This window comes from Tauraco erythrolophus, chromosome Z (genome assembly GCF_009769465.1).
Source record: "Tauraco erythrolophus isolate bTauEry1 chromosome Z, bTauEry1.pri, whole genome shotgun sequence".
Classification (NCBI taxonomy): Eukaryota; Metazoa; Chordata; class Aves; order Musophagiformes; family Musophagidae; genus Tauraco; species Tauraco erythrolophus.
In genome coordinates this window covers 66,813,418-66,839,999 of record NC_141496.1, presented here as the reverse complement: position 1 = coordinate 66,839,999, position 26,582 = coordinate 66,813,418, and the positions used below count along the sequence as shown (strand labels likewise).

The window sequence follows — 26,582 nt, the reverse complement described above, 5'->3', positions numbered from 1 at the left end:
TGTATCTCCTACTGGTTCCACAGTAAATCTTTCCTGGCTTCAGATTTTGTTGCACTACTCAATTTTGCCGTAGTCTGAGGTTGCAAAATCTATGTGGGAATCTGTCTTTGTCTTACATGTTCAGCGTGAACATTGTAATGTTGTATGGCAAAGCCAAAAAATGGGACTGTTAGTATTTTTTCCGTAGTCCCGTAGCTGTGAACATGGGGAAGCACAAGGAGGAATCACACAACAAACAGCAGCTCAACTTTTTCGCTGTCCTTAAACAACATCTCCTGGTGCGATGGTTGAAGACACTGTGCTGATCTAAATGGGTTGTTGTGCCCAGACAATCATTGTAGGTCCCTTCCAACTGAAATATTCTAATGTATTGGTCTGACCTTGTAGGGCAGCTGTCAACTCATCTGTGCACACTAAGCAGGGAGATACCAAACTTGGAAAAATACCTGTCTGTATTGATGTCAGATGCAACACATCTGTTCGTCTGTTTGGTAATTCTTACAGTTTTGACTTCAAATAAGTGACTGTGTGATCTGTACTGTTTTCAGTTGTTTAAAAGCATTAAAAGTATTAAAAAATTAAAAATGCTTTTAATTAAAAACATCGAGTTTTAGCTTATTGACAGTTAAGTGGCTTGGATCTTAGAAACTTTTTCACCACTTCTTTGCCTCTGCACTATTGGAGCATTTGAGCTTTGCTGAATGTCTTGATTGAACATTTTCTTAATTTGCAAGGAAGGCATACGGAGGCTGGCTTACCTGGTTGGTAGTCATCAGCTCTGAGACTTTATCCTTATTAGTCTTACCAAATCAGAATTTCATTGCATTTGCAAAATGAATTTTTGTTGTGCTGCTTCTGTCACAGTGAATGCAATAATTTAAAACAAACAGAGTCCAGTATGTGTACAGTTTTAGTCTGTATACCCAGACATCTAATAGTGTAATTGGAAAAAAAATCTAATTACTAACAAGTTAAAGGAAGCTTAGCAGGATGGAGTGAAATGTTGTTGGGTCTTCTGTTCTATTGATTTTTGTGATCTTATGACTCCACAGTTGAGTCAGTAGAAGCAGACTGAAATACCATATACTGAGAATATTTCCTCTCTCCCTTACCCTCTTGCCTTTCAGTAAAAGACAGAGGTTAGAGTAAAAGCAAGCTAGCTAGCATTTTACTCATACAACAAGGCCAGGCTTCATCCTGAGATTCAGTTCTCATCTCTTCTGAATCTGGAATGTAAGAAAATAAAGATACTAGTTTTTCTCATAGCTAATGTGCGAGGATATTTAGGTAATGTGCTAAAATGTGCTAGGAGAAAACTGAACTTGATTGCAAAAGTGGACATGGCATAAATGATGTTGAAAAATCACAGCTGTAGCTCCAGTGGTTATTACTAAGTAGGTGCTTTAAGATTTTGAATTTTGCTGGTCTTGCTAAAATCTTAGTGGTTTTGCAAGACTGTTCTTAAACTTTTTAACTGTGAAAATATTATCATTGATACAACCAATAGTGACATAGTCCATCCTTTATAAATACAGCCAGTGTGAATTGTTTACTGTTTCCTTTATGGCTGAGCTCCTAACCATCAGCAAGAGTTCTGACTGAAATATACAACTTCAAATTAAAGAGCATATGAAAACTGGTGATAGATTTAAGGTTACTCATACAACCTTGACTTGTCTCTATTGTGTAGATGTACAGTAACATGGCACTATTCTTAGTTTCTTTATGGAATTTTTGTTTCTTTCGTTACGTAGCATAGTTTGTGTTCTGAGTATGAACACGTAGTGGGTGAAGCTTATTTCCGTAACTTACTGGAAGAACTAATGGAGGCAGGGATCTGCGGGAAGAGAGGAACAATCTTGGGAGTCTGTCTGCAGGCTACCCTGGAGATTGCTCTAGGTTCTGATTTACAAAATCTTTGGGAATTTTGTGTGGTAACTGAAGCCAATAACATTTTTTTTTTCTGAATACTTAATGTGCTAAAAATGCTAGGCTCTCTGAAAAGTCTGTCTTCAAGCCTTATAAATACCAGTATTAGCTGGTGCAATGTTGACATTAGTTTATGTGGCTCAGTTCTTGGTGTAAATTAAGATTATTAGTCCTGCTTTGCCCCATGGACTGTTAGGAAGATAAATGTATTAATGTTTGTAAAATATTCCGCTAATTTAAATGGCAATTTAAAGCCTGTGAAGAAATTGGTACTTCTGTGTACAATAGAGCTAAGACTTCGCTGGAGTGCAGGAATTAGTGAATAAGCAGTACACAGGCTGTGTCTGCATGTCTATCCAGAGCTACGTCGTTGCAATTTATGTAAGTCTATCTTGCCCAGTTTGAAGCCGATTAGTATAGGAACAGGTTTTTGGTGTATACACAGAAAAGAGGGTTCAGCCTGCATTCCAAAACCTGTGCAATTCTGTGGAAAGTACTCGTGTGTGTGGGTTCAGGTCTTCCATGATGTGGCTACATGTTTATCGGTATCAGATGCAGGTGTTTTAGAGCTAGCTCAAACACGTGTCTTTGACCTGCAGTTGTGTTACAGGATTTCTTATCTGTTCATCAGATGATGTCCATTTGGTGCAGTGAGACTGGTCTGCCTTAGGGGAAAATCGTCTGAACTTAAGGGCTCTGCCCTAATGCGTGTCGCGGGGGAGCCATGGATGGTTGCATGCGGAACCTGGTTTGGGATGTTTTCTTGGTTTTGGGAGATTGAATCTGCAAGTTTAGTGGCCTGTTAATACAGTGTTTAGGAACAAACCAGCTTCTAACTGGTTATCCCTTTCGCGCAATGCAGTGCCTGAGAGCTGATGTTTTATTTGGATTTTTCTGTGCTCTTAGGACTTTAAACACCAGAAGCAAATGTTTCGGGTCACCAGGAGAGGAAGAGTGTAGTTGGGCAGTTCTTGTCTGGAGATACTGTCAGCTATACTTAATTGATTAAATACGTGGATTGGTCTTTAGTGTCTGTCTTAGATGCTTTTATATGTTCCCTTATAACTCCACTTTTAAGCTGGAAACTGGAGGACAATTCTGGGCCTGAGAGCCTGAGATCTCTTCCATTCATAGAGGGTGTTACAAACAGTGCTCTGACCCTCCTTTTGGTTTAGTTTGAGGAGTTACACGTATGTGGGTAATCTTACGATTAAGTTATTTCAGAGTTAGACGTTAATAGTTGCTCTTTGTCACACTAGAGTTTTTCTTTTGATACATGTCTCATGAATCTTGTTCTGCTTTCAGATGTGGTGAAGAGCCTGTACTTCCCCTTGTGTGGTATATAGTGCCTTAAAAAATGGGGTTTGGAAGTGACCTGAAGTATTCTCATGATGCTTTATTAAAACTGCAAGACTGGGAACTACGACTGCTGGAAACAGTGAAGAAATTTATGGTTATGCGAGTAAAAAGTGATAAAGAGTATGCCTCCACTTTACAGAATCTTTGTAACCAAGTAGATAAAGAGAGCACTTGTCAATTGGATTATATCAGCAATGTGTCCAAGGTAAGACCGAAGTATTTTAAATTTGGAATATCCTTAGAAATACCAGTGCTGGAGTTATTTTTGTTTGGTTTAGTTTGAGTTGGATTCCTGTTAATTCAGCTTCTTGAGAGTTAATGTTGCTGAAGTGTTTAAAATGAGATCCTGTTAGTTATTCAGTGGAATACGCAGAAGCTGAGCTCCAGTCTTGCTTTGAAAATAATAACTGAACTGGAATCAATACTGAAATTCAGTATTTTAGGTTCCTGATTGAGCTTGCTAATTTGTTTAGTGTTTTGAAAATAGAGTATGCTATAGTATGCTTTTCTTTTAAGACAGTTAAATGGGAACTATTGTTTATGTTGTATAGAATTTGTGACAGAAATAGAAAAATGCCAGGAAACTGAGGCAAAGCCTAGCGTTCCAGCTGCTATTCACACCACAAAGTGTGTTGTAAAAACCAAACATAAATTCAGGACGTTTCTCATAATTGTCAAGTTACTTTGTATCCAATTTAAAATAACTATGTTGACTTTTTATAAAGGTAAGACTGTTCTTCCGCCAAATTATTAATTTTCAGACTTGGAGTTAGTCCAGTAAAGGTACCGATGATGCAAACTTCCCTATTTCACCTGCTTGTCAGCTTCACTCCTGACTTGGATTCCTTCCTCACTAGAAAAAACTGTTCTATTTTAATGATTTATTCAGTCCTGGCCTTCTGCTGTAGCAGTGGTCACACGGTCCCTTTAGTCTGGCATGAATTGTGATCTCTTCTCTGTGGAAAACACCCTTTTAGAGTCAAGCTAAATTTTAGACAAAGCAGTTTTTATGTTGTGGGCTTGTGGGGTGGCTGCTTGAATACAAGCTATGGCACAGCATTAGGAACGTGACTGCTCCCTGTGCAGCAGTCTAGATTTATACTGGATTAAAGTGACAGTGTGTGTAACTTGAAAACTGAGCTACTATAGCCAGACTGCTTCAGCCACCCCGAAAGAGGCACTGCACGGTGTTTATCTGTAACAAATTCTGATGTTGCTTCTCTCCTCTGTGGTAATTCTTGTCTGGTAAATCGACATGTTGGTAAATTGACATACTACTATTTTTTTTTCATCTGTGTGTTCTGGTGATATATTTGAAATGCTTTTTACCCAGTTATATTTCTTAGCAAAATCTATAACAAACTGTGTATATTTAGGTTGTGATGATTTTGGCAAAGAAAAGTATTGTCATTAGCCTAAGATTAGCTGAAGTCAGGTATTTTGTTCAAGCTTTTTGCTGTTGGATCCCGAAGTTTTGTATGGAATTACTGGTGATATGACTAAAAATTCTTGCTATTGCTGCCCCACTGTTGCTCTTACGTACTAGCTAAACCATCTTGCAGTTCTTTTAGGCGACGAAACAGAACAGGTTAGGGCTAGAACAGCAAAGGTGCATTGCCATCAGAATGTTTAGCATTATCAGATGTAAGCAACCCTTAACCTTCCTGTGGCTAGCTCAGTCTAGAACAGTTCATGTCAGTGACGCCTGCACTTTCCATGAGGAAAACAGTTTTAAAAAGCTGAAGATCTAACTTAAGCCATGTTCTTTTTGGTTGAAGAGAAACACACGTTACATTTTGAAATCTTGTTTTATACATAGTCACTCAAGTTGTTCTTTCAGGATTATTTTTGTTCCTTTTTACTTTTTTTTTTCTCTTAAGGAGGGGCCTTTTTTCTCTCAAGCCTCATCCCGGATCTCTGTGTATTTATATAACAGCAAAACCACTCATATGCTACTGACAAATCTTTTGCATGATCTTGCCTTGAAATTTCACTGTCACCTTGGATTTTCAAGTAGTGTAGTGACACAGTGTCATAATGGTGTTGGCAGTTAAAATGTCTGAATTATTGTTGGTTACTTTACTCATGTCATTCTAATTCACTTTACTATTTCATGATACTTTTGTCTCTCTTCTTGAGATTTAGAGAATCAAAGTACGACCCAAATACTGTGGGGCATAAATCTAATGTCTTACATCTCCTAAGACTTGAAATATCTGTATATTAAATTTTTTGATATTACATGACATCATAAACCAAATATCAAGCTGTTTCATCTTTTCCTCTTTTGTTTTGTTTAGTACTTAAAAGCGTACAGCAAGATTGAGCACTTTGAGAGAAATGGTGTTTGGGAAAATCTATCCTATGTTTTTTCATGCAGAGGCAGCAAACTTGCTGGAAGGCATAGTGGCAGCAACTGCTAATGCTAGAAAAGCAGTATTTTTAAGTGCTTCCCAGCAGCTCTTTTGTGTGCATATATATCTAAAAAATACTATTAAACCAAACAATATTATATTTTATTGCTTTTGATGGATTGTGGTTATTTTCTGTGAAAGGAAATGATTTGCCTTTTCTGCTATCTCCACCCAGCTGCTTTTCTGTCTCCATATAAATCTCTATTTTTGAAGCCTTTCCTCAAGTAAAGATTTTCACTTTAGCTTTTCCTATTTTAAAATATTAAAATATAATAATACAAAACACAGAAATCCTGTTTAACTGTTGTTTTCTCAGTGTGAAAAGGCATGTAAAGAATAGGAAAGCATGCATGTGATTTTCTTTTTTTAATGGAAAGAGAAATTTTTGCTGTGTTTCTTTGCTGTGTTTCTTTTATTTAGGTTCGTTTGGTGAATTGTAAGCTAAGTATTTCTTTAGAGTACTTGTCCTGTTGAAAAATGCTTTTACTGTGATTTTCAGCGTTGATTGAAACAGTACTTATTTCATCAGTAATGAATCAACCTTAAAGAAAATTGAGAACTCTGACTACATTTTCACCTCTGAGAGCGCTCTTAGGAACTCTTGTATAACCCCAAGACCCACTCCTCTCAGACAGATGTTTAATGGTGTTTTTATCCTGTGCAGCTTTGCAATATGGCTTCTGATGTCATTTGGAAAGTGTTCTGTAATGGAGGGGTGAAACAGTTTTCAGCCGTAGCCGGGAAGCTTTAGGCGGTGACCTTTTACAACACCACACTTTAAACAGTCTGAGATAGCTCTCTGCCAGTCTGTGGTATGTTTATGAGCTAAAGGAAATGTTAAAGATGGTTTAATATGTACAGAAGTTAACTGTCTTTTGTTTCCTTCTCTAGAGTCCAGTTTGTGTTGCAGCATTGTCGTGTAGGGATGGAAACGTTATGTATCTATGTTTATATATGAGATGTAAGGAAACCCTAAAGCTACTAAATAAATTAATGTTCCAGTTTTTAATGATCTAAGGTGCATTTCTGTCTTTATGAAGAGTAAGGTAAATGCTAGTGAAACTAGCATACTAGCTACCTTCAAAACCTGGTAATTATATGGCATGTAGCCATTCTGAAATTTTAGATGCCGCCTAGCATTCAGTGTCGGGGAGTTATCTCTAAGGAATCCAATACTGTTTCCATCAACAAAGTGTGACGGGGATCTTTAGGGCAACAAATGCTTTTGTTGGAACTGAACTTTAATTTCATATTCGTTATCTGTGGTGCATTTGAAGTCTCTCTGTTCACCTTACAGTTCTTAATCAAAATTCAAAGCCACAGCACATTAAGTTGTCCTGAAAACTGACTGACAGAATGGCCAAGAAAGTTATTAAAGTAAGGGTGCAGAAAGATGTTGGGTTACTATGACAGACGAGTAACTGCTTGTGTCTCTTAACCTGTTAGCACCTTGTGCTTTGGCACTGATGGCTGGACTCTGATGCTGTCAGTTACGTGAAGCATCTGACGAATGGTACCCTCTTAAACGGTAACCACTCAAATGCGTGTTACTGCGAGGTATTTAGACAAGGGCAGAGAAGTCAACTTGAACGGAGTAACTGACTGGGAGACAGGAGAACAAAGGTCACGGGAACGTGCTTGTCAGGAGTGCCAGGGGTGTAATCCGAAAAAGCCTGTAAAGCTTTCACTGGTGTTCAGAAGTACTAGGACAGTGCTGGAGGGTGACCATACAAAATTGTATTTTTGTCTTTGGTGCTTTTTTATGATTTTGTGAGTAAGTTTTAGGCATCATTTTGCTATAACAGGAAGAATCTTTATTTTAGAAGATCTCAAGTGTGTTTGGGTAAGTTTAAATTCTTTTTTTTTTTGCTGAACTGTTTTAATTGTTTTACTAACTTGTTTTAAACAGTGATCTTAAGTTCATTTTCATCGTTTCATTGTTTGTCATCCAGAGTAAGTAAGTGCTTTTCTGTTCTGACTTTTTTTTATAGTCTTGGCTACTTGTTGTACAGCAAACAGAACAGCTGAGCAAAATAATGAAGACGCATGCAGAGGATCTTAATTCTGGGCCTTTGCATAGGCTTACAATGATGATTAAAGATAAGCAGCAAGTTAAGAAGAGTTATGTAGGTGTTCATCAACAAATTGAAGCAGAGATGTACAAGGTATTTTATTCCACTGTGCTTTATAAATTTATTATGGTTTTGTATATTGAAAGAGTTTAAGCTCTTTTGGGTGGGGGCAGGATTCTAGTGCCGGTTCTAAAATATGAATAAATTGTAAACCAAACATTAAGGCTATAGATAGAGCTCTTCAGGGCCTTTTCTATTACATGTCAGTTGTTAGGCTTATGTTGAAAGCACTTTATCTAGTCAGTGAAGCTGACAGAAATCACAGTTTCATTCAGGTGCTCTGGGGGAAGTTTAACTGCAAATGTCAAAAATCAGATTGATAGTCTGAAAGGTCTACTGAGAGAAGGAAAAGCACTGTTTCTTCTTTCTTCCAGCAGAAAATTTGAGCTTCACAGTAGTGCAATTAAAATATAACATCTGAGCAGTACTGTACAAATGTCATGGACTGATGAGTAAAAGATTCTTGGGCCGGTCATGTGAAGAACTTTAAACTAGTACTAAACGTGTTAAGTATGTTGGCACTTAATAGGACTGCTTCCATTATATGCTGGGATCTTGGCATGTTCCCTAGGTGTTGACTATGGGGAGTACATCTGTTTTGATGCGTGGTCAGTAGGCTGTCTTACCTGATAAAATTTCTAAGCCAAATAATCACTCATAGCCACTCATGGATTGGTGCATCTGAGAATAGTCAGGATTGAAGAAGAGGAAAAACTGTTAGCATACATTAGAAACAATAGATGTTAAATATTTAGAGAATTGAAAAAAGAAACAAAGAAATGTAAGAGAGAGAGAGCGACTAGATGAAACAAGACTGCTGGAAGTTCAGTTATACTTTTAAAACAGACAGTGCAAAACCTGTTTCTTTCTATTAATAATTTAACTGTAATAAAATCTCTAATAAAACTGTCTTTTAAAATAAGGCTTTTCCACCAAAATATAGTAGACATTGAGCACTCCCCAAATGATTAATTACCAACTATATTGATTTTAATTAATTATGGGCTTCATGACCATGCTGCGAATATTTTGCATCCTGATGAATAAGCTTGCATTGTTGTTTGTTTTTTTTCCCCTTCCTGATTTTTCCTAAGAAGCCTTTGAATAGCGTTCTGGTTAAATATGATATGCTCTTTCATTGTTAGCTGACATTGTTTGTTCAAAGGTTTTGTGTCACTGGGGCACTTACAGAATGGTTCCCAGAAATTCAAAATGCTTCTCATGTTCTGTGGTATTATTTCTGCTTCTGTTGCACAAAGAGAAGCAAAATACTTTCCCAGGACATTACCCGAATCTGGTCAAGATCAGTGTCCATGCAGTTTGTAATCTTTAGGATACACTGTCAAAAAAAATGTGTTTTCCTGTAGGTCATATGCATGTGTATCATCCTTTCTTATTCTAGACACCTCTACGATGAGGAATCTTTTTAGGAAAATTCTTATGGGCAGTGATATAGCATGTCTTTTACACAAATACAGTAAAACTCGTATCTTGTAGATTTATTCCAATTCCCGTAAAGATACTGGATATTTTTTCTCTCTTTGTGAAATTTGAGGGGAAAAAGTAGAGTACTATGCTAGTTAGAGGGGCAAGACTTTTTGACATAAAAGCTGGGTTTAAGATAATCCTTGACCATCTTAGCTCCTTTATCTGGGGATAAAGGTGCTCTCGGTTTTGTTTTTGCCTGTTGAAAGAACACAGTCTAAGAATCAGCAAAATATATTTCACAATTATTACAAAGGTTTCTTGATACTAGTGACCTACCTTTTATTTTCCAGTTTTCTGTAAGAGAAGCAGTTCTTTGTTATTTATGTCTTAACTGTGTTTGCTGCTTCCTAATTTCATCTTTTTCTCCATTTTTTGAGGCGTCTTTGTAATACAAGTTTGTCATAAAGTTATTTTATCCTGTGCCACCTCTGTTAGTCTATAATAACAACAGTTCTGAGTGTAATTTACAGTGTGTAGAAATATGAGATGAGAATATGGGATTGATGTGGAGAAAAATTCCTGCCTTTAAATTAAATCTTTGCACAATTGCTCCAGAAATAGAAACTGTAGATAGCACCTTGCTGGCTCTTTGCGGAATACTGTTAAGTTTCCAGATGTTGTTCTTGAGGGTGAAAGTCGTGCTATCTGAGCCTTGCCTGATGAAAAAAGGAGGATTATGAACTCCAGACTTCTTCGTGCCAGCTGCAAGAGAAGCTTTTTCTGTAGAAAGATCTTTCTTTTCTGCACATTTCGTGAGGGGAGCTCCTCATTACACTAAATTCTTCTTCCATGATTTCCCATTGTAAGTGTATTTTTCTTTTTGTCAGAGTTTTTACTTTACTATATATGCCACCTTTTGGGGATTGTAGTGGCTGGTTTGTTATTAGCTTTTGTTTGTAAGTTCATGAGTTGTGATTATTTCTGAACAGTGCACTAGTTTTGTTACACAGTGAATGAAAGTTTGGGATAGAAGAGACAACTTTATTTTAATTTTTTGACTGAAAATGTCATGTTCAGTGGAGTTTTTCCCACTGCAAAAAGATTCTTCAGTGCGGTGTTCCACTGTAATTTGCTTTTTGGTGTTTTTTCTTTTTTTGTTTGGATTGTTTTGGTTTATTTTAATTTTTAGGGATTCGAGTCTTACAACACATAGGTTGGTTCACGCACAGTTGCTGTTTCTAAGTCATTTGTATGAACAGAAATATCTAAAAATTTTTCTATCTTGCCTTCTTTTTTGGATGCTAAAGGAATTCCTTCTTATATGTAGAACTCTTTCATCTAGTAAGATTAGATAAACATATTTTTGATGCTTTTTTCCTTGTCATTGAAATGGAATATTGTTTATGATAAGCTCGATTTCTTAAACATATTTTTCATTACACTGATGTGGATGGGGATATCTGTTTCAGCCCTCTTACTTTCCATGCATTTCTTGATTTTAATTTTGTTACGCCATGCGATATCCTATTAAGATTAACTCAAGCCAATGGAAAGTGGTAACATCCCTATTTTGGGAAATAAACCCTGTTAATTCTCTTTCAGTAATGCTATGAAGTTTTTGTTATATGTTGAAGATAAGTATTTTAATACTTTTTGTATTTCTTTTTTCTTAAAGGTCACAAAGACAGAACTAGAGAAACTAAAATCTAGCTATAGACAACTAATAAAAGAAGTAAATTCTGCCAAAGAAAAGTATAAAGAAGCTGTGGCTAAAGGTATGACTGACTTTTGTTAATTTCATCTTAGTGCCTTTTTCAGAGAAGTGCTAAAACAGTGGAACAGGGTAATGTTTTTATTTTGAGCAACTCGATTACGATATAAAAGCTCATTTAGTATCTTCAGTAAGACAGACTAATTGTCATCACGTGTACTTGGTGGGTCTGTTTTTAAAAATAAAAAAATAAACGATAGCCCTGCTTTTAATATAACTGGTAATCGTTTTTAGTTCTTCTGTTATTCCTTCAGTGAATGTATTTGGAATGTAAAATTGCTGAAATGAGCTGTTAATAGTGTTAATAGTGGTTAATAGTGGAGTTAGGTTGCAACTCCTATTCATGTTGTAGCTGCAGCTTATTTGCATCCTGTGACCTGTTACGGTTGCTGCAGCGGCATCAACATTAGTTCTTAACAGTTTGTACACTGGATCTGAGCTTTGTCAACCGTAAGGAGAAGAGGAAAAGAATTAATTTGCACACTGAAATATTTTAAAGGTTTTTGGGGAATGATGCGTCCAAACTACATGGATTTTGATTCCTGTTAATTGTGCTGGTGATTAGATAAATGAGAGCATTTGTTCTATGATGTATTAATAATTATTATCTAATTATTATATCTGATATAGCAATTATATTATCTAGTAATTATTCTTATGTGCCTTTCTAAGATTTTTTTCTTAAAAAATTGGATGGCAAGAAAATTAATCGGTTGGCAGTATATAAATATAATTCCAAGATCCATCTTCAAGTTTTTGTATGACTGCCTAAAATGACAGTTATTGTCCTTGGTTCTGTTGTAGTATAATTCACAGTGCAATATAGTAGCTATCAGTGTTGAGAGAAAGAATGTTTCTTTCTAAATTTGTCTAAAATTTGGAGCGGTAGCTGACATGGAAATATAATGACAAAAAAACATGGGATAAGAGAAGTTATACTTAGAACTGTTTAGCTTCAGCTTTTTTTTTCTTTCACTGATGTTATATTCACTTAAAAATGTAAATATGTATTAAGTTGTTTGTTTCACCTGATTCCCTACCTATTTTCTGCATATAACTTTTATTTTGTTACTTGGTTTATCTCCAAGTAACTACTTAACATTGGGAACATACAGTATGTAACATGGAAAATATAATAGGGTGCTGTGATCTTAGTATGTTCCTTTGATCTCATCTTCCTGTTATAGCTCTGATCGTTCTCCATTCCTGAAGCACCAGACTTTCCCACTGAAATCAAAGAATGTTTTGGCTGTCAGCAGCTGTGATGTTTTGATGTGGTTCTGGTTTAATGAATTCATGTTTCCTTAGATAGACAGCAAATACAAGCTGTTTTTAAGACACTTACTTCTCCTGTGGTTTTCCTTGACCGACTCTTTTAGGCTTCAATTTAGTATTTGTCTTATTACAATCCATATTTAATTTCACTTTCCTTAACATCTTAGTGTAATTCTATTTTAACAAACACTGACTTCCAGAAAAGTGTTGCTAGTTTTTCTTTCAAAAATTGCAGAATTGCTTCTTCCCTTTTGTACCCCAGGCTATGTTCTTGTTTACAAATATTTGTATAGTTGGTAAACTGCTACAGTTGTATGTCAACTGCAGGTCAACTGAGCTGTTTGAATTTTCTTAAACCATGGTATGTTCTGATGGTTTCTGAGCCCCTAAGTTGTTAAATTGGTTTGCGAAATGAACAAGTTAGGAAAATCTTAAAATAGTAATGCTTCGTTATTCCAGGCATTATCTCAGTGACTAGTGCTTATTCAAATTATGTGCTATTAGGAAATATGACTTTTGTTAATATACAAACTGGTTCAGCTTTTCAGGATTTCAGGAACTATGGAAAACAAGGGAAGGAACAGTGCTTACCAGAACAGTGGGAGGACGTAACCAAGTATCGGAAATAAAATGAAAAAGATTTTGTAAAACAAAAAAATGAAAATCTTCAGACACCAGCTTTTGCAAGAAGTATGTTAAAAGTACTAGTCCAGGTTGAGTTTTGTAAAATGCCATTCTCAACAGATTCTGTTTCTCTGGCAAACCAAGTCTCCATCACAGTGCCTGGTCCTGCCGATCTGAAGCTGAAGGGGAGAACTACTCCTTTGTCTTGGACCTTGGGTATGCTGAATTAGCTGTAAATTTGTGCAGTATGTGTGCAAGCTGGTCAACATGAAAAGAGTGCAAGCCACACAAAGGCTAGATTTAAAAATTTCTCTGTTCGGCAAGTATAGTGATTTTAAAATTTAGTGACTTTTTTTTTGTTTTAGAATAACAAAGCCATCTGTCAGAGAGTAAGTTTACTGGAGCTGCTAGTGAAAGAATCATAGAATGGTTTGGTTTGGAAGGGACTTTAAAGATCATCTAGTTGCAACTTCCCTACCATGGGCAGGGACAGCTTCCACTAGATCAGGTTGCTCAAAGCCTCATCCAGCCTGGCCTTGAACACTTCCAGGGATGGGGCCTCCACAGCTTCTCTGGGCAACCTGTTCCAGTGCCTCACCACCCTCTGAGTGAAAAATTTCTTCCTTATATCTAATCTAAATCTCCCCTCTTTAAGTTAAAAGCCGTTGTCCCTTGTCCTATCATGACATGCCCCTGCAAAAAGTCCCTCTCCAGCTTCCTTGTAGGCCCCTTTAGGTACTGGAAGACTGCTGAAAGGTCCCCCCAGAGCCTTCTCTTCTTGAGGCTGAACAGCCCCAACTCTCTCAGCCTGTCTTCATAGTAGAGGTGCTCCAGCCCTCGCATCATCTTTGTGGCCCTCCACTGGACCTACTCCAACAGGTCGCTGTCCTTCTTCCATTGGAGACTCCAGAGCTGAATGCAGTATTCCAGGTGGGGGTCTCACAAGAGCAGAGTAGAGGGGCAGAATCGCCTCCATTGACCTGCTGGCCACGCTTCTTTTGATGCAGCCCAGGACACGATTGGCTTTCTGGGCTGCAAGTGCGTATTGCTGGCTCATGTTGAGCTTTTCATCAGGCATCATCCCCAAGTCCTTCTCCTCAGGGCTGCTCTCAATCCATTTTCCACCAGCCTGTGTTTGTGCCTGGCATTGCCCTGACCCACGTGCAGGACCTTGCACTTGGCCTTGTTGAACTTCATGAGGTTTGCACAGACTCACCTCTCCAGCCTGTCAAGGCTTCCCTTCCCTCCAGTGTGTTGACCACACGACAGAGCTTGGTATTGTCAGCAAACTTGCTTAGGGTGCACCCAATCCCACTGTCCATGTCGCTGGGGTACAAGAGGTGTAAGTGGTTTAAGTAGTTCTCTAGATTTTGGGAGGAGAATTGTTTACCTGCTTTCTGGTTGAGATGTTAAAAGTTGTATTAAATTCTGGGCTAAACACACATAGTAGAGGATATTAAGTGAAAAGAGTAAAGCCTGGAAAAGTTATAAACAGTGGAAAGTAATCTTCTGTAGTAGTAGTTGGTTTTGGTTTTCTGCAGTCACAAAGTATTCTCGGGTAAACTTGAATTAGTTTACAGAATTGCCTTACAGAAGGCATTGTGCTCTCCAGATCTAGAGAAAGATGAAAGTGTCTAACATGTTGGCTCAGGAGCTGTTCTGGGGTACCCTCTGGTAAGCACTGTTGCTGCTTAGGCATCAGGGAAGCAGTGGGACGGTTGCATAGCAGAGAGTGCACCACTTGAGTCTTGACTGCCACTCAGTCCTCAGGCTGGATTTCACTGCCCTGTTGTGGCCACCAGTGTCTGCATGCTTACCCTGTTTAGTTACACTTTGCTGCTCATTTCTGGACCAGTGATTAACACAGCATTCACAAATGCAGCCTGGTTGGTTGTTCTTGGGCATGAAGACCCCAGGTGTAAGGCAGTCTGATGGGTGTTACTTAGTTGATAGTTTTTTGCTTTTATTTCAGTCCTTAATTCTTATGTTTTTTTGAATGTATGGTGAGAGAAAGCAAGCTGGAAGGGGGTAAAGTCAGCAAGCTAAACTAGTCCAGTGCCTCTCTTAATGAGGCATACTTTAGCAACTGGGACTATGGACAGATTGATTCCAATAGTCTTTTCTGGGTTGGAAAGCATTGTGAAAAAGCCCAAGTATGTACTGGAAATGCACAGCATGTTACTTTGCAGAATTGGAGCATTAGAACATTCTGGGGTCATAGGGCATGCTGTGGTCATTGGAGCAAAATATAAAACAAAAACTATGTTTTTCCATAGTGAAATGGACAGCTCTCTGAAATCTTTTGGATGTGTGATGCTGAGAAAAAATGGTGTGAACTTCTTATGGCGGTGATCCAAAATAACACTCACAGATGATGTACAACTCTGAGCCTACAGCCTCTGTGCTGTCATCAGTGATGCTCAGTAACAACGTAGATAGAGTATGGCATGTTGATGTTGCTGCTGCAGGAAAACACATCAATACAAAATTCATGCCAAATGATAGTGTTTCGTTAAAGAAATCAGAAAGCTTCTAAAAAAGTTTCATAAATAATGGGTAAAGAACACAAAATGGAAGCTGTAGAACAGTTGCAGTATCAAGTATGATATCTCATTACAGTTTGAATCTCAATTGATTGGATCAGTAACTGCTTCCTGTAAGTTTGCTATTTTCACAATTATTTTTGTTTCTGCAGAATTGTGCGTCTTTATTAAGTGTAGTTCAAGAGTGTGTCTGTAGGGGTTTCTAATGATTTCATCCTTGATTTATTTGTTTAAATGCGACTTATTGCTATATATAAAAAAAAAGCTTAAATAAGGAAATGATGAGTACATGAAATCCCAAACAATAATTTGCTCTTTTCCTTACATTTTGAAAAGAAATTTGGAAAGTATTAATTCTTAACAACTTAGCATCAGTTTTTATAGCTGATTTTGGTGTGAACGTGAAATACTTGCTCTTGTATCAGTTAATATTGTAAGTTGGAATAGAGCCAGTCTAGCTTTAGGAGCACATTTATGCTATAGCAGCATAAAAAAAAAATTGTACCAGATTTCGCTAGGTTGGCTTGTGTTCCCTGACAATGTTGTGATTTAGAGAAGACTATAAATATTAATAATACACCTAGCACATTATACAACATTGCATCTGCTGGAAGAATGCTTTCTGATCCCTACGACTCTTGTGAGTTAATACTTCAGAATTGGTATGACTTCTGTGGTACGAACTGAAGTTGCCCGACAGCATAAGCTATATCTGTGATAAATAAGAAAGCTGTTGAAAAAGCTTTTGTTAAATCTAATTGTTGTCCTACTATTCTTCGTAGTAGCTGAATGAACAGAAAATACTTTCGTTTTAGGTGGCTGGTGCATTCATTCTGAAATGCCTGTAAAATAGTGGTTATGCTACTACATTTCCTGGTGGCATGTGTTGCCTTTGGTAGTTGCTGAGATCAGGGAAACTCCTAGTAGGGTATTTTTTGAGTTTATTTTTGACCAAAACTCTCACATTGTTAAGACAAAACAAGTAACGCTGGCTAACTGGTCTGTCTTATTCATAGGTGTCAACAGGCTGGATGGATTTCAGATTAGTACCCTATTGTAAGCGTTTCAACTCAGAGACTCTACCAGTGCTTGCAAGGGCTAGGGCTGTTTCTTGTTTGTAAAACAAAGCTTCTAGAGCAGGAAACCCTGGGTAGTGCAGAGCCAAGAGGCTATTTTTACACTGTTATTTGTTTATCTTTACATTAAGCAGGTAACTTTACTGAATTAACTCTTAACTTAGAAGTTTTAGTCTTTGGTATTTAAATTTGAAATCTGCGAGTGTGTACAAGTAGTTTTTGCCATCAGAAAACTCATTGTTATTTGCAGTCATTAATATTTTTAAATAAAATTTGGGAAAAAACTTCTTACCCTCTTCTCAGAAATAGGTTGAGTGGAGGAGGGAGTTGATGATTTTGTTTGTTAAAGAAACACATTCATATAAGCCTCTTGCAAGACATGAAGCAAAAAGACCTTAGAAATTAAAAGCCAAGATCTTATCTTCTTTCTGTCTATCTTTGTGATTTTGGTCTTGTGAAATCCATGTTAATTAAGAGCGCTGCATTTGCATCTCTTTATTTGGAGAGTGATGATAAGGCTGGTCACTCATGAAATTTCAGAGTTTGCTTCCTGAGAGAGAGCTAACTGTCAAAGCCATCCTAGTACAGTTGCTGCAGTTTGCATAAGTAGTACTTCTTAGGTTGGTGTAAGTTATTTTTAGTCTCCTGACTTCTGGGCACAAGTATAACCTGGGCGAGGAGTGTCTGGAGAGCAGCCCTGCAGAAAGGGCCCTGGGGGTGCCGGCTGCCAGCAGCTCAGAGACAGTCAGCAGTGTGCCCTGGCAGCTCGGAGGGCAAACTGCAACCTGGGGTGCATCAAACACAGCACAGCCAGCGGCCAAGGGAGGTGACAATCCTGCTGGATTTAGTGTTGGTGTGGCCCCACCTGGAGTGCTGTGTGCAGTTCTGTGCCCCACAATTTAAGAGGGATGTGGAGGTCCTTGGATGCATCTGGAGGAAGGCAACCTACCTGGTGGAAGGGCTGGAAGGCGTGTCCTGTGGGGAGTGGCTAAGGACTTAGGGCTTGTCTAGTTTGGAGAAAAGGAGTTTGAGGGGTGACCTCATTGCTTTCTACAGCTTCCTGAGAAGAGAAGTGGAGAGGGAGGTAGTAACCAGGTTCTCCCTGGTATCCAGCAACAGGACTTGTAGGAATGGCTCAAAGCTGCATCAGGAGGGGTTCAGACTGAACATGAGGAAACATTTCTTTACGGAGAGGGTGGTCAAACTCTGGAACAGGCTTCCTAGAGAGCTGGTTGATGCCCGAAGCCTGTCAGTGTTTAAGAGGCATTTGGGCAATACCCTTACTAACATAGTGTAAATTTTGGTCAGCTGTGAAGTGGTCAGGAAGTTGAACTAGACGATGATTGTAGGTCCCTTCCAACTGAAATATTCCATTCCGTTCCATTCCATCCTTAGGGAACTGAAGCCAGGCTCAGCATTGGAAATAGAAGGCTTCAAAAGTCGTGTCACTGGTGGTTTCCTTGAGATCAATAAGAATGATCATAGGAGGAAATAATTCTCATAATCACCTGTGGTGTTTAGATGTGCCTAGCGTTATATGAAATACTGAGTTTAAGCAGATAACTTGGATCAGGCAGGTTCCAAAATCAGTTAAATGGGTAATACAGAATAATCAATTATAGAGCAAGTTCTATAAGCTGTATCTTTCCTATTCAGTGGTGAGGACTTGAGAAATCAAACAAGCTATGAGGAAATGCTTAATAGAAGAAATGGAGAAATTAAAGGGTTGCTTTTGAAAAGCAGGGGGCAACAAAGTTTTCTAGAGAATTCACTGTTAATTGTGTAACATATTCTTCAGTATTGGGAATCAATTGGCCTGAATATTGGCTTGATGTGTCACTGTGAGGTTAGTCTTATTTTCTGTCTTATCTAGGTTTTCAAATGATTTGCTTTAGTTTAAGAAGTGCTTAGTCCTTACTGAAATTTGCTTAAGAGAAAGGTCTGGCTGAGGTCCCACTAGTATTCCTTCCACTTATCAGTCTGCCGAAGCAGAGTTAAATCAAGCTTTAGGATTCTTTAGTGTAAAAATATTTTATTACTTTAAAAAAAAAATGATGTTAGAAGAAGATCTATTTGAAAGCCTTGATCATCTTATCCATGAGTATAAAGAATGTGTTCAGTAGAATAATGCAAACAAATAATGTAAAGGAATATTGTTTTCTAGGCACAATGAAATAATGCTCTGTGAAAATGTGCATCACCGGAATTGAAATAAATAAGGAAGTGACTATATGGGAGGTTTGTTATTGATAAACAAATGTAGAGACAGCACAATATTCAGAAACCACCTCTGTTATTGAAAATGCGGAAAAATGTGTAGATGAAAAGATAAATGCAGTTCTGGGAAATTATTTTAAAAACTGCTATAATAAACATTGGGAAATGTCTAATAGATTGCTATATGCGTTGACAGGTTTATACTTTACTGCTGATATTTACAAAAATTAAAGTTTCTAAAGCAAATCAAGGAAGAAATATTTTTTTCTGTCTGAAACATTACTATATACTGAAGATTTGCATATTTTCTCAAAGAAGGATTGTTGCTTCATTCAAAAAAAAAAACAAAAAAACCCAAAGGAAAAAAAGACAAAAGCCCTGATAGTCCTCTCTTTTTTTCCATTTAAAAATTTTGTGAAATTAAATGGTGTGATACCATAGTGAGATTTTAATGCAGAAAATTACAGCTCTGAAGCCAGGCTTCTTGGCTTTCCCTAGGACCTTGCCTGTCCTCTCTTTAATCCTAACCTGTAGGATCTCCGTTGGCACCTCTTCCATCCCCAGGCAGAGTTCCATGCCCTCCAGCTGCTCTCTCACATTGAGGGAAACTCCCCCTCCTTATCTTCTCAGCTTGTCTTTCCCCAAAAGCCTGTATCTCTCTCCATTGCAACGCTTCAGTCATGAGAGCCCTCCCACCACGCCTCCATGATCCCGACAAGATCATAGCCCTGCAACTGCACACAAATCTCTAACTCATCCCTGCACTGCACACAGTAGCATGCAGGCACTTAAGTATGGTACCCCAGCATATTGAGTTCCTGGAGAGGATTTGGGAGGATTTTTCCACAGTGGTGCCTGGTAGGAGCCTCCTTGTCCATGTGCAGGTCCTGGAGGTGACCCATCCAAGCCCCATTTTGTTGACTTTGTCATCCCTTCTCATCACACTGCCCCATGCCTGTTGCTCAGCAGTCTTGTCCTTTGCTCCCTCAGGACTGCAGGTCACTCTCTTGCTCCGTTGTCATTGCTGGTTTGAAGCCCTCCTAATGAGGTTAGCCATCCTATCAGTCAAAACAGCGTAGTAAGGTGCTTCCCATCTCCCAAGCAGGTGGTGGTCTGAAAACAGGGTCCAATAGTTGTAGAACCCAAAACCCTGTCGTCAACACCAGCTTCCACCAGCTTCCACCAGCTACTTACTGACCTGTATTGTCAGTGCCCTGCTCGTACCCTTTCCCCTCAATGGCAGGGCTGAGGAGGATGCCACCTGGGCCCTCATACTTTCCCCCAGAGCTCTGTAGTCACTTTTGGTACTGTCCAGGTTTCCCCTGGCGGTGTCATTGGTGTCCACATTTATTATAACATTGCCTTTGCTATTTTTCCCTATATTTACCCAGACCCAGAAACATAGGTGGATTTGCTTTCTGTGCTTCTGAACACAGAACAGAAAACAGCTAACAGGTGGTGATGTGAATTCTTGACATACGTTCTTGTCCTCCGAGTTTCTCTGGGATTGTTAGTCATAGTTTTATTTATGTGTCAAGATTTTCTTCCTCCCTATTACTAATGTGCAGATCTTCAGATGCCCTTCTAATTTTCATTTCGTTTGTCCTGTAATTCTGCTGCTTTTCTGTCTCCACAGTTCTAGAATATTTAAGGCTTCTTACTGTGTTTCTATTGGAGGTGTATAACCCTCTGGTGTCGTGTCCATCAAAAACTGGACTTGTGTAATAAAATTTTCTCCTTTGTCAGATGGACAATATCTTCATTAGTGTTTCTTCATAGGACAGCATTTTCATGTTTCAATGCCAGGAGCTATAAATCATCAATTTAAGTTAATTCATCAATTGCAAGCTAAGCCTTTACAATCATCTCCATTGCATCTTTTATGAACACTTTGTCATCACTTCTGAATGGCTGTAGGTCATACCTGTCGGTATCACTAAAGTTCCCAAGAGTGAGAGGCAAGGGGCAGCCCTTCTTGAAATACCATAACATTGGACTCCAGACAGACTTTTTCTGAGATTTACGAAAACTGGACAAGCAATTCTTTCTAATTGTAGGCTTTCCAAAATTTACTTAGCTCTGACAGATTTGTTGTTTTCACAAACTATTTAGCATTTCAATTATGCCTCCTCAAAAAGTAGTTATGAAATTTATTGTCTGTTAAGAGCAAACACTTAAAGATCCGAAAATTTGAAACAGTGTCTCAAGTATTAATACTTGACATTGACAGGTTTTTATCTTTCTGTGTCTTCTCAGCTTTTTATTCTTTAAAATATTTTGCTCCTTTCCTGTCCTCAAAGGTCCCAAGGAAACAAATCAAATAGAGACAAAACAAACTTAACAACAGATAGCTTAATAACTGATACTTCCAGGAGGTCTACTTGACAGTTTTTCTTACTATTGTTGCAAAGCAACACTGAGAGTAAAAAAATGTAATCTTTCTGTAGAGTGAGATGTCATTGATAGAGGGTTTTGTCCGAGCTGAAAGGCTGATATATTGCATTTGCAATGAAACAGAAGTTCAGGGCTTATGGTAGTGTGTATCTATTGTAGTATAGTGTTGAGCTTTTTCACTAGCAGCTGCTAACAGCTGACCTACAATATAGACGTAAAGAAAGAATTTCTTATGTTTTTCTGTCCCAAGTATTTCTGTTTGAGCTTTTGATTTTGAAGAGAAAGCTTTGTATTTCATGTTAGTCAAACCTGAGATTTTCACTCTGTGCTGTTTGTCTTTGAAAGGAATAGATCTGTCAAGAAAAATAATTTTCTCTTTTGACCGTTTATTTGCCCATAAGATTTAGGCGAAGGGCTGTAACTAAAGCATCTTAATTGGGATTTTCTGTTGCAGAAACAACATTAGGTGTAAGCCTCAGTCATTAGTTTATCCTGTGCTATCGTGAAGCTGGATTTGAAATCTGAGCAGCTAAGCTTGTACCAAGTCTTGAGTTGAGTCTTAAATGTCACACTGCAGGTAACTTCTAGGAAGTGGATTCTTGTCCTGCAGATATTAGTGGGTGCTTTATGCTGTATTCCAGAGTCAGGATTTTGCTGTTTGAGTAAAAACAACTGTGAATGTGCAAATTTGAAGACCTCACAAGTGTTAAATTTTATTGAAATTGATGATAACTAAAAGTAGTGAACATATAAGGGAATGTCAGCCTTGACTTATAATTTTTGACCAACTGGAAAAAGTTGTAAGGGATTAAAAGCCTGAGCCCTTCAGTATAATTATTTCTTTTTAAACCAAAATATGTATAAAAATTTTCTGTATTTGCAATATTTATTTTCTGAAAGTTAGTTTCTTTGAGGCATTTGCGCTGCACATGGATACTTATTTAAAAAAAAGATGAAGTAAACATTATGAGCTGAAGTTTTCCTCAGTCGGTTGTCCTATCCAGTTTCTATTCTTCCATTCTAGGTGAATATTAAGCTACCAGAGGTTAATACTGACTGTTGTAAGAGCTTTGGAGTAGCAAATCTGGCTTTTTAGTAGAAAATACTGTAAAACATTTTTTTCTGGATGTCTCTGTTCTATATGCAGTAAAATCTTAAAGAGTTTTTATTATAAATTGAAATACTTAACTGTCTAGGATGTTTAAAAAGAATGCCAGCCTTTTCTTTGCAGATGTCCAGCTTTCATATTTGAATTTTTCAAGCTTCATAATACTGTTTATGGTGTGACATCTTGTATACAGGGTCAGTTTCTATAAACATTAAAAAGTTTTGTCAAGAACTCATGGCAGTAGAATTATAATTATATCTATTTATGAAAGTCGTTATACAGATAAAGAAAATTGGATGTTTTCCTCTGTGCTAATTGACATGTAGAACAACTGTGTACTCTGCCTCACTGCATTTTGCTACTTTAAATAACAAATTACAATGTGGAAATAATACTGTAGCTGTGATTCTTGTATTAATTATAGGTCCAAAGGCTGTATTTAAAAGTTGAGTGTATATGGTGATTTGATTTATTTTGCAATTAGTTGAAGTGTTCTGCTAAGGAATAATGTATAGCAAAGGAATTGAGTCCTCAAGGCAGAAGGGAAAATGGGATAGTTTAGCCATTAATTAGGTTACTGAAAGAGAGAGATAGTATTGATAAGTCTCTAGTTACGTGGTTGTGATCATTTTTAGTGTAAATTTTCAGTTCAGTTTAACTGTTGAAGGCTGTTGTGGTTCATAGGTCAGAATCCTGTACTGATGGTACATGGTGTAGTTTGACATATGCTGATTTTTGGTAAGCTGAAAGCTGATAGAAGATGTATTGTAAAGACAAGTTGAAGGTTTTAAGCTCTTAAACTGTGACGTATGGAGATAATTTTGGATTTTTTAATCTAGAGCATGCCTGAGTATGAGTGGCCAAACACAGAATAAACCCAGGAAATAATCCAGTATTTCTCCCTCTGCTACCACCTTGCCCAGTTTTCCTGGCCAGTGGATCTGCCAAGGGAATGGGCCAGGGCAAGCAAAACTTGGTGCTTTCAGCTCTGATTTCCAGCTGCCCTGTCCTCTCCTTTTTCATCCATTCCCTATACTGTAACTACTACTTGATCTCTTCCCCTCCAAACCCTCTTCAGTCACCTTCCGTTATTTCTCCATGTTCACATGCCTCTCATTCTCCCCAAACACCTTATAGTGTGTATCTCTTGGTCTGCAGATGACCACGTTGACACTGTAGCCTACTGTATTTAGGAACTGAGTGTATACGATGCTTTGGTTTATTCTGAAATTCATTGAGAAATAATGTATATAGAGAGGGAATTTAGTCCTCAAGACAGATGCAAAAATGGGATTGTATACCTTTGCATTATATTCATACAATGCTTCAGACGTGCAAGTTTTTGGTGGTGTTTTAACTTCTGCGATATTATTCTGAGCATAATGTGTTGATTTTTTTTTTCCTCCAAATGATCTATATTTAATTTAGAAAGAAATAGTGCAATGTTTTTACGTTTTGGGGAAATAAAAAAAATTGTAGTCTTCCCCTGAAACCTGAGGTTTCGTTGTTTGCCAAAGACAAAGCCTGTTATCTCTGGCAAATGTTTTAGAGAGAGTCGAGATTGTTGTCTCTCCAAAGCAGTTTTACAGAATTTTTTAAAGTGGATTGTTTCATTCATACCTAAATGAAAAATACTTCTCTGGTGACAACTCTGGAGATGTATTTTCTCTTTCTTGTACAGAGTAACTTCGTTCTTTTAGCTACACTATAGTGTAAGAAATCTGTTTTTCCCACATATAAAATTAGGTCAGCAATTAGATTATTTTCAATTAAATGACATACATAATACCCTTCTAAAGTAATTTTTATTACTCTGTGTTTAAAGTGTAGCTGACAGTGGCAAGGTAGCAAATGTCTAGAGAGCCATAGGAGGGGACAGATAGACAGCTATCTCAACTTTATGGTAATTTGTTACCTAGGCAGTTCCTGAGTCAGAAGTACTGTTTCTCTTAGTAGCTCTTCAAGTTTGTTGTTTTTTTTGTGTGTATACATGTCCATTCACTATTAAACTGCACAAGTTTTTCATGCTCACAATAACTTTGACTGAAAAATTGCACAGGTTAGCTACATGCTAGGCGAAGAAGCATACGCTTTGTTTTTAACAAAGTGCATACGATGTCCATATAATGCCTTACAGTTGCTACACTGAAAGGTTGGGAAGGTCTGTTAACTGTGTGTCCCCTCTCATGTGTTGCTCCTCAGTCTCCTTGCGCTTAAGCAGCCCTCATTTTAGTCATTTCTTCTGGATTCCTTGTGTTTCCTACCTTTCTGGTGGTTGATGCTCTAAACCTTTTTCATTTCAAATATGTCATCCTTGAGGTTGAAGAACTGCATATTGTGTTGTGTGGATTTAATCAGTGACATAATACTATCTAGTCCTTTGCTAAATAACATCTTGTCCAATGGCTGCTGAACACTGAGTTAACATTTCCATCGATCGTTCTGCACTAACCCCAAGATCTCATTCCTGAGGGCATTCAGTAATCTTCCTATGGATTGCTAAGCTGGAACAGTTTTTTTCCCCCATATGCATCTATATAAATATTCACACTAACCTTAATTTACCATTTTGTAATTTAATCTGTACATCTGAAGGGTTTTTTCCAGTTCTTCGTATTTGGTTCCCCTATTTGCTTCCTTTAGACAGCATCTTCTTCATCTTTATCACCTCATGTATCAGGCCCCAGCTGATATTCCTGGGGCACTCCATTGAGTGCCTACTTTCTCCTGTAAAAACTAATCATAATATTTCATCTAAAACTTGTCTCAAGTTTCTTTAAAGTTCTAAAGCTAAACACCATCCAGTCTTCATAATTTCTTTTTATTTATATCATTTATTCTCTAACCTCTTCTTCTGACACCTCAGAAGAGAGATTCATTGACTTTCATAAAGCAACATTTCAGCCTGGAAATCTCTGAACATCTTTCATAGTGAACAGAGAAGCAAAAAAAATTTTTTTTTTTCCCTACCAGCTCCTATATAGTGAGTGTCACTTACATTGTCTGACAAGCTTGCTGATTCCAGTGTATATGAAAGAGGATTTGTTACTGTTTTACAAGTTTTACCCTCAACTTTGTTTTGACGTGTTTCTGTATTTTAATTTATTGGAGTTCACAATCTTTTGTGTGTTCCTTATATAACACAATTTCAACTTTTCAAGGTCTGCTTTCAAACCTTTGTTCTGCCACTTAGCTACGAACGCTTCCTTTTTCTTTTTTTCTCAACTGTTTTGGGGTAGGTCATAGAAATGTTAAAATACAGTCTTTTTTATTACTTAAATTATTTTAAGGTTATAAGAAATATAGTGATCTGAACAAGGTAGGTTTAATTAGTGTATGTTTATCTGTGCAGGTAATTGTGAATCTGCACTTGATAATTGCAAATACTGTATTCCTATAAAATGTCTTCAGTTTCTGAAAAAGTAATGAGACTATTCATAAATAGCAAGAATATAACAAGGATATGAGTAAGAACCTATGTGTCTCAGTAGGGGATTATGTCAAAGTACTCATATCCTTTTATGACAAGGACAATGCATGATCAAGTTGAAAATATTCTAGTAGAGATGCAAAACTGTTTTCATAAAGCTGCTTGGAGAATGGGTGTTAATGAGGTCCTGTCAGAATGTATCTTATGGTATATTGTGGGATATATATTGAAATTAGGTTTGGGTGGTCTTTCTTTGTTTCCTTACTTTGATTCAGAGTTAGTTTATTAAATTCCCAGGCATCACAATGCCTTGAAAGGATTGAAAGTGCACTGGAGGGCAGCTGCAGTGTTAAAAATAGTTTGATAAACTGAGAGATGAGTCTCAAAAAAAATAGTGTTACTTGGCAGGATCAAATGCCAAAGCAAAAGTAATCATTGATGCCATGTTTGTACAGTATTAAAAAAAGGCATACTTTTTTAATGAGGTAGAAGTGTCTAGAATGTGAAGTTATTCTTTGGCTTTGAGCCTTGACTGAAGTTGCATTTGTGTAAGGTTGTGAGCCAGTCAACTGCAAAAAAGACGACACAACTTACAAGGGAAGACCTATAGGTCTGTTAGTATGAAGTTTAGAAGATTGGACAGAAGAGGAGAGTATGTAATCTGATATCTAAAAGACAGATTGCAGAGGATAGTAGAATCTGTTTTTCATATCCATGACGGGGGATTGGACTAGATGATCCTTCGAGGTCCCTTCCAATCCCTAACATTCTGTGACACACATGAATTAAGGGTTTAAATTAAAGCAATAAAGATTTACAGTGGATAGTGAAGGTGCAGGGAGGTGGGAGAATGCTTTCAGCTGGCACAGCACTAGACCTGAG

The 26,582-nt window shown here is 37.6% G+C and overlaps 1 protein-coding gene across 7 annotated transcripts in view; it reads left to right on the top strand.

The window, feature by feature from the left end:
* The window catches only part of FER (FER tyrosine kinase), a 183,342-nt gene that overhangs the window by 15,906 nt on the left and 140,854 nt on the right, over positions 1 to 26,582 (top strand). For 5 of the 7 annotated variants that reach the window (XM_086630057.1, XM_086630054.1, XM_086630055.1 and 2 more), the window contains 4 exons: positions 3,235 to 3,493; positions 7,694 to 7,867; positions 10,938 to 11,037; positions 13,053 to 13,148. In XM_086630057.1, the coding sequence (XP_086486183.1) occupies positions 3,287 to 3,493; positions 7,694 to 7,867; positions 10,938 to 11,037; positions 13,053 to 13,148 (577 nt within the window). In that variant the 5' untranslated portion in view covers positions 3,235 to 3,286. The remainder of the gene's footprint in view (positions 1 to 3,234; positions 3,494 to 7,693; positions 7,868 to 10,937; positions 11,038 to 13,052; positions 13,149 to 26,582) is intronic. The other 2 variants (XM_086630060.1, XM_086630059.1) reach the window with 2 other exon arrangements.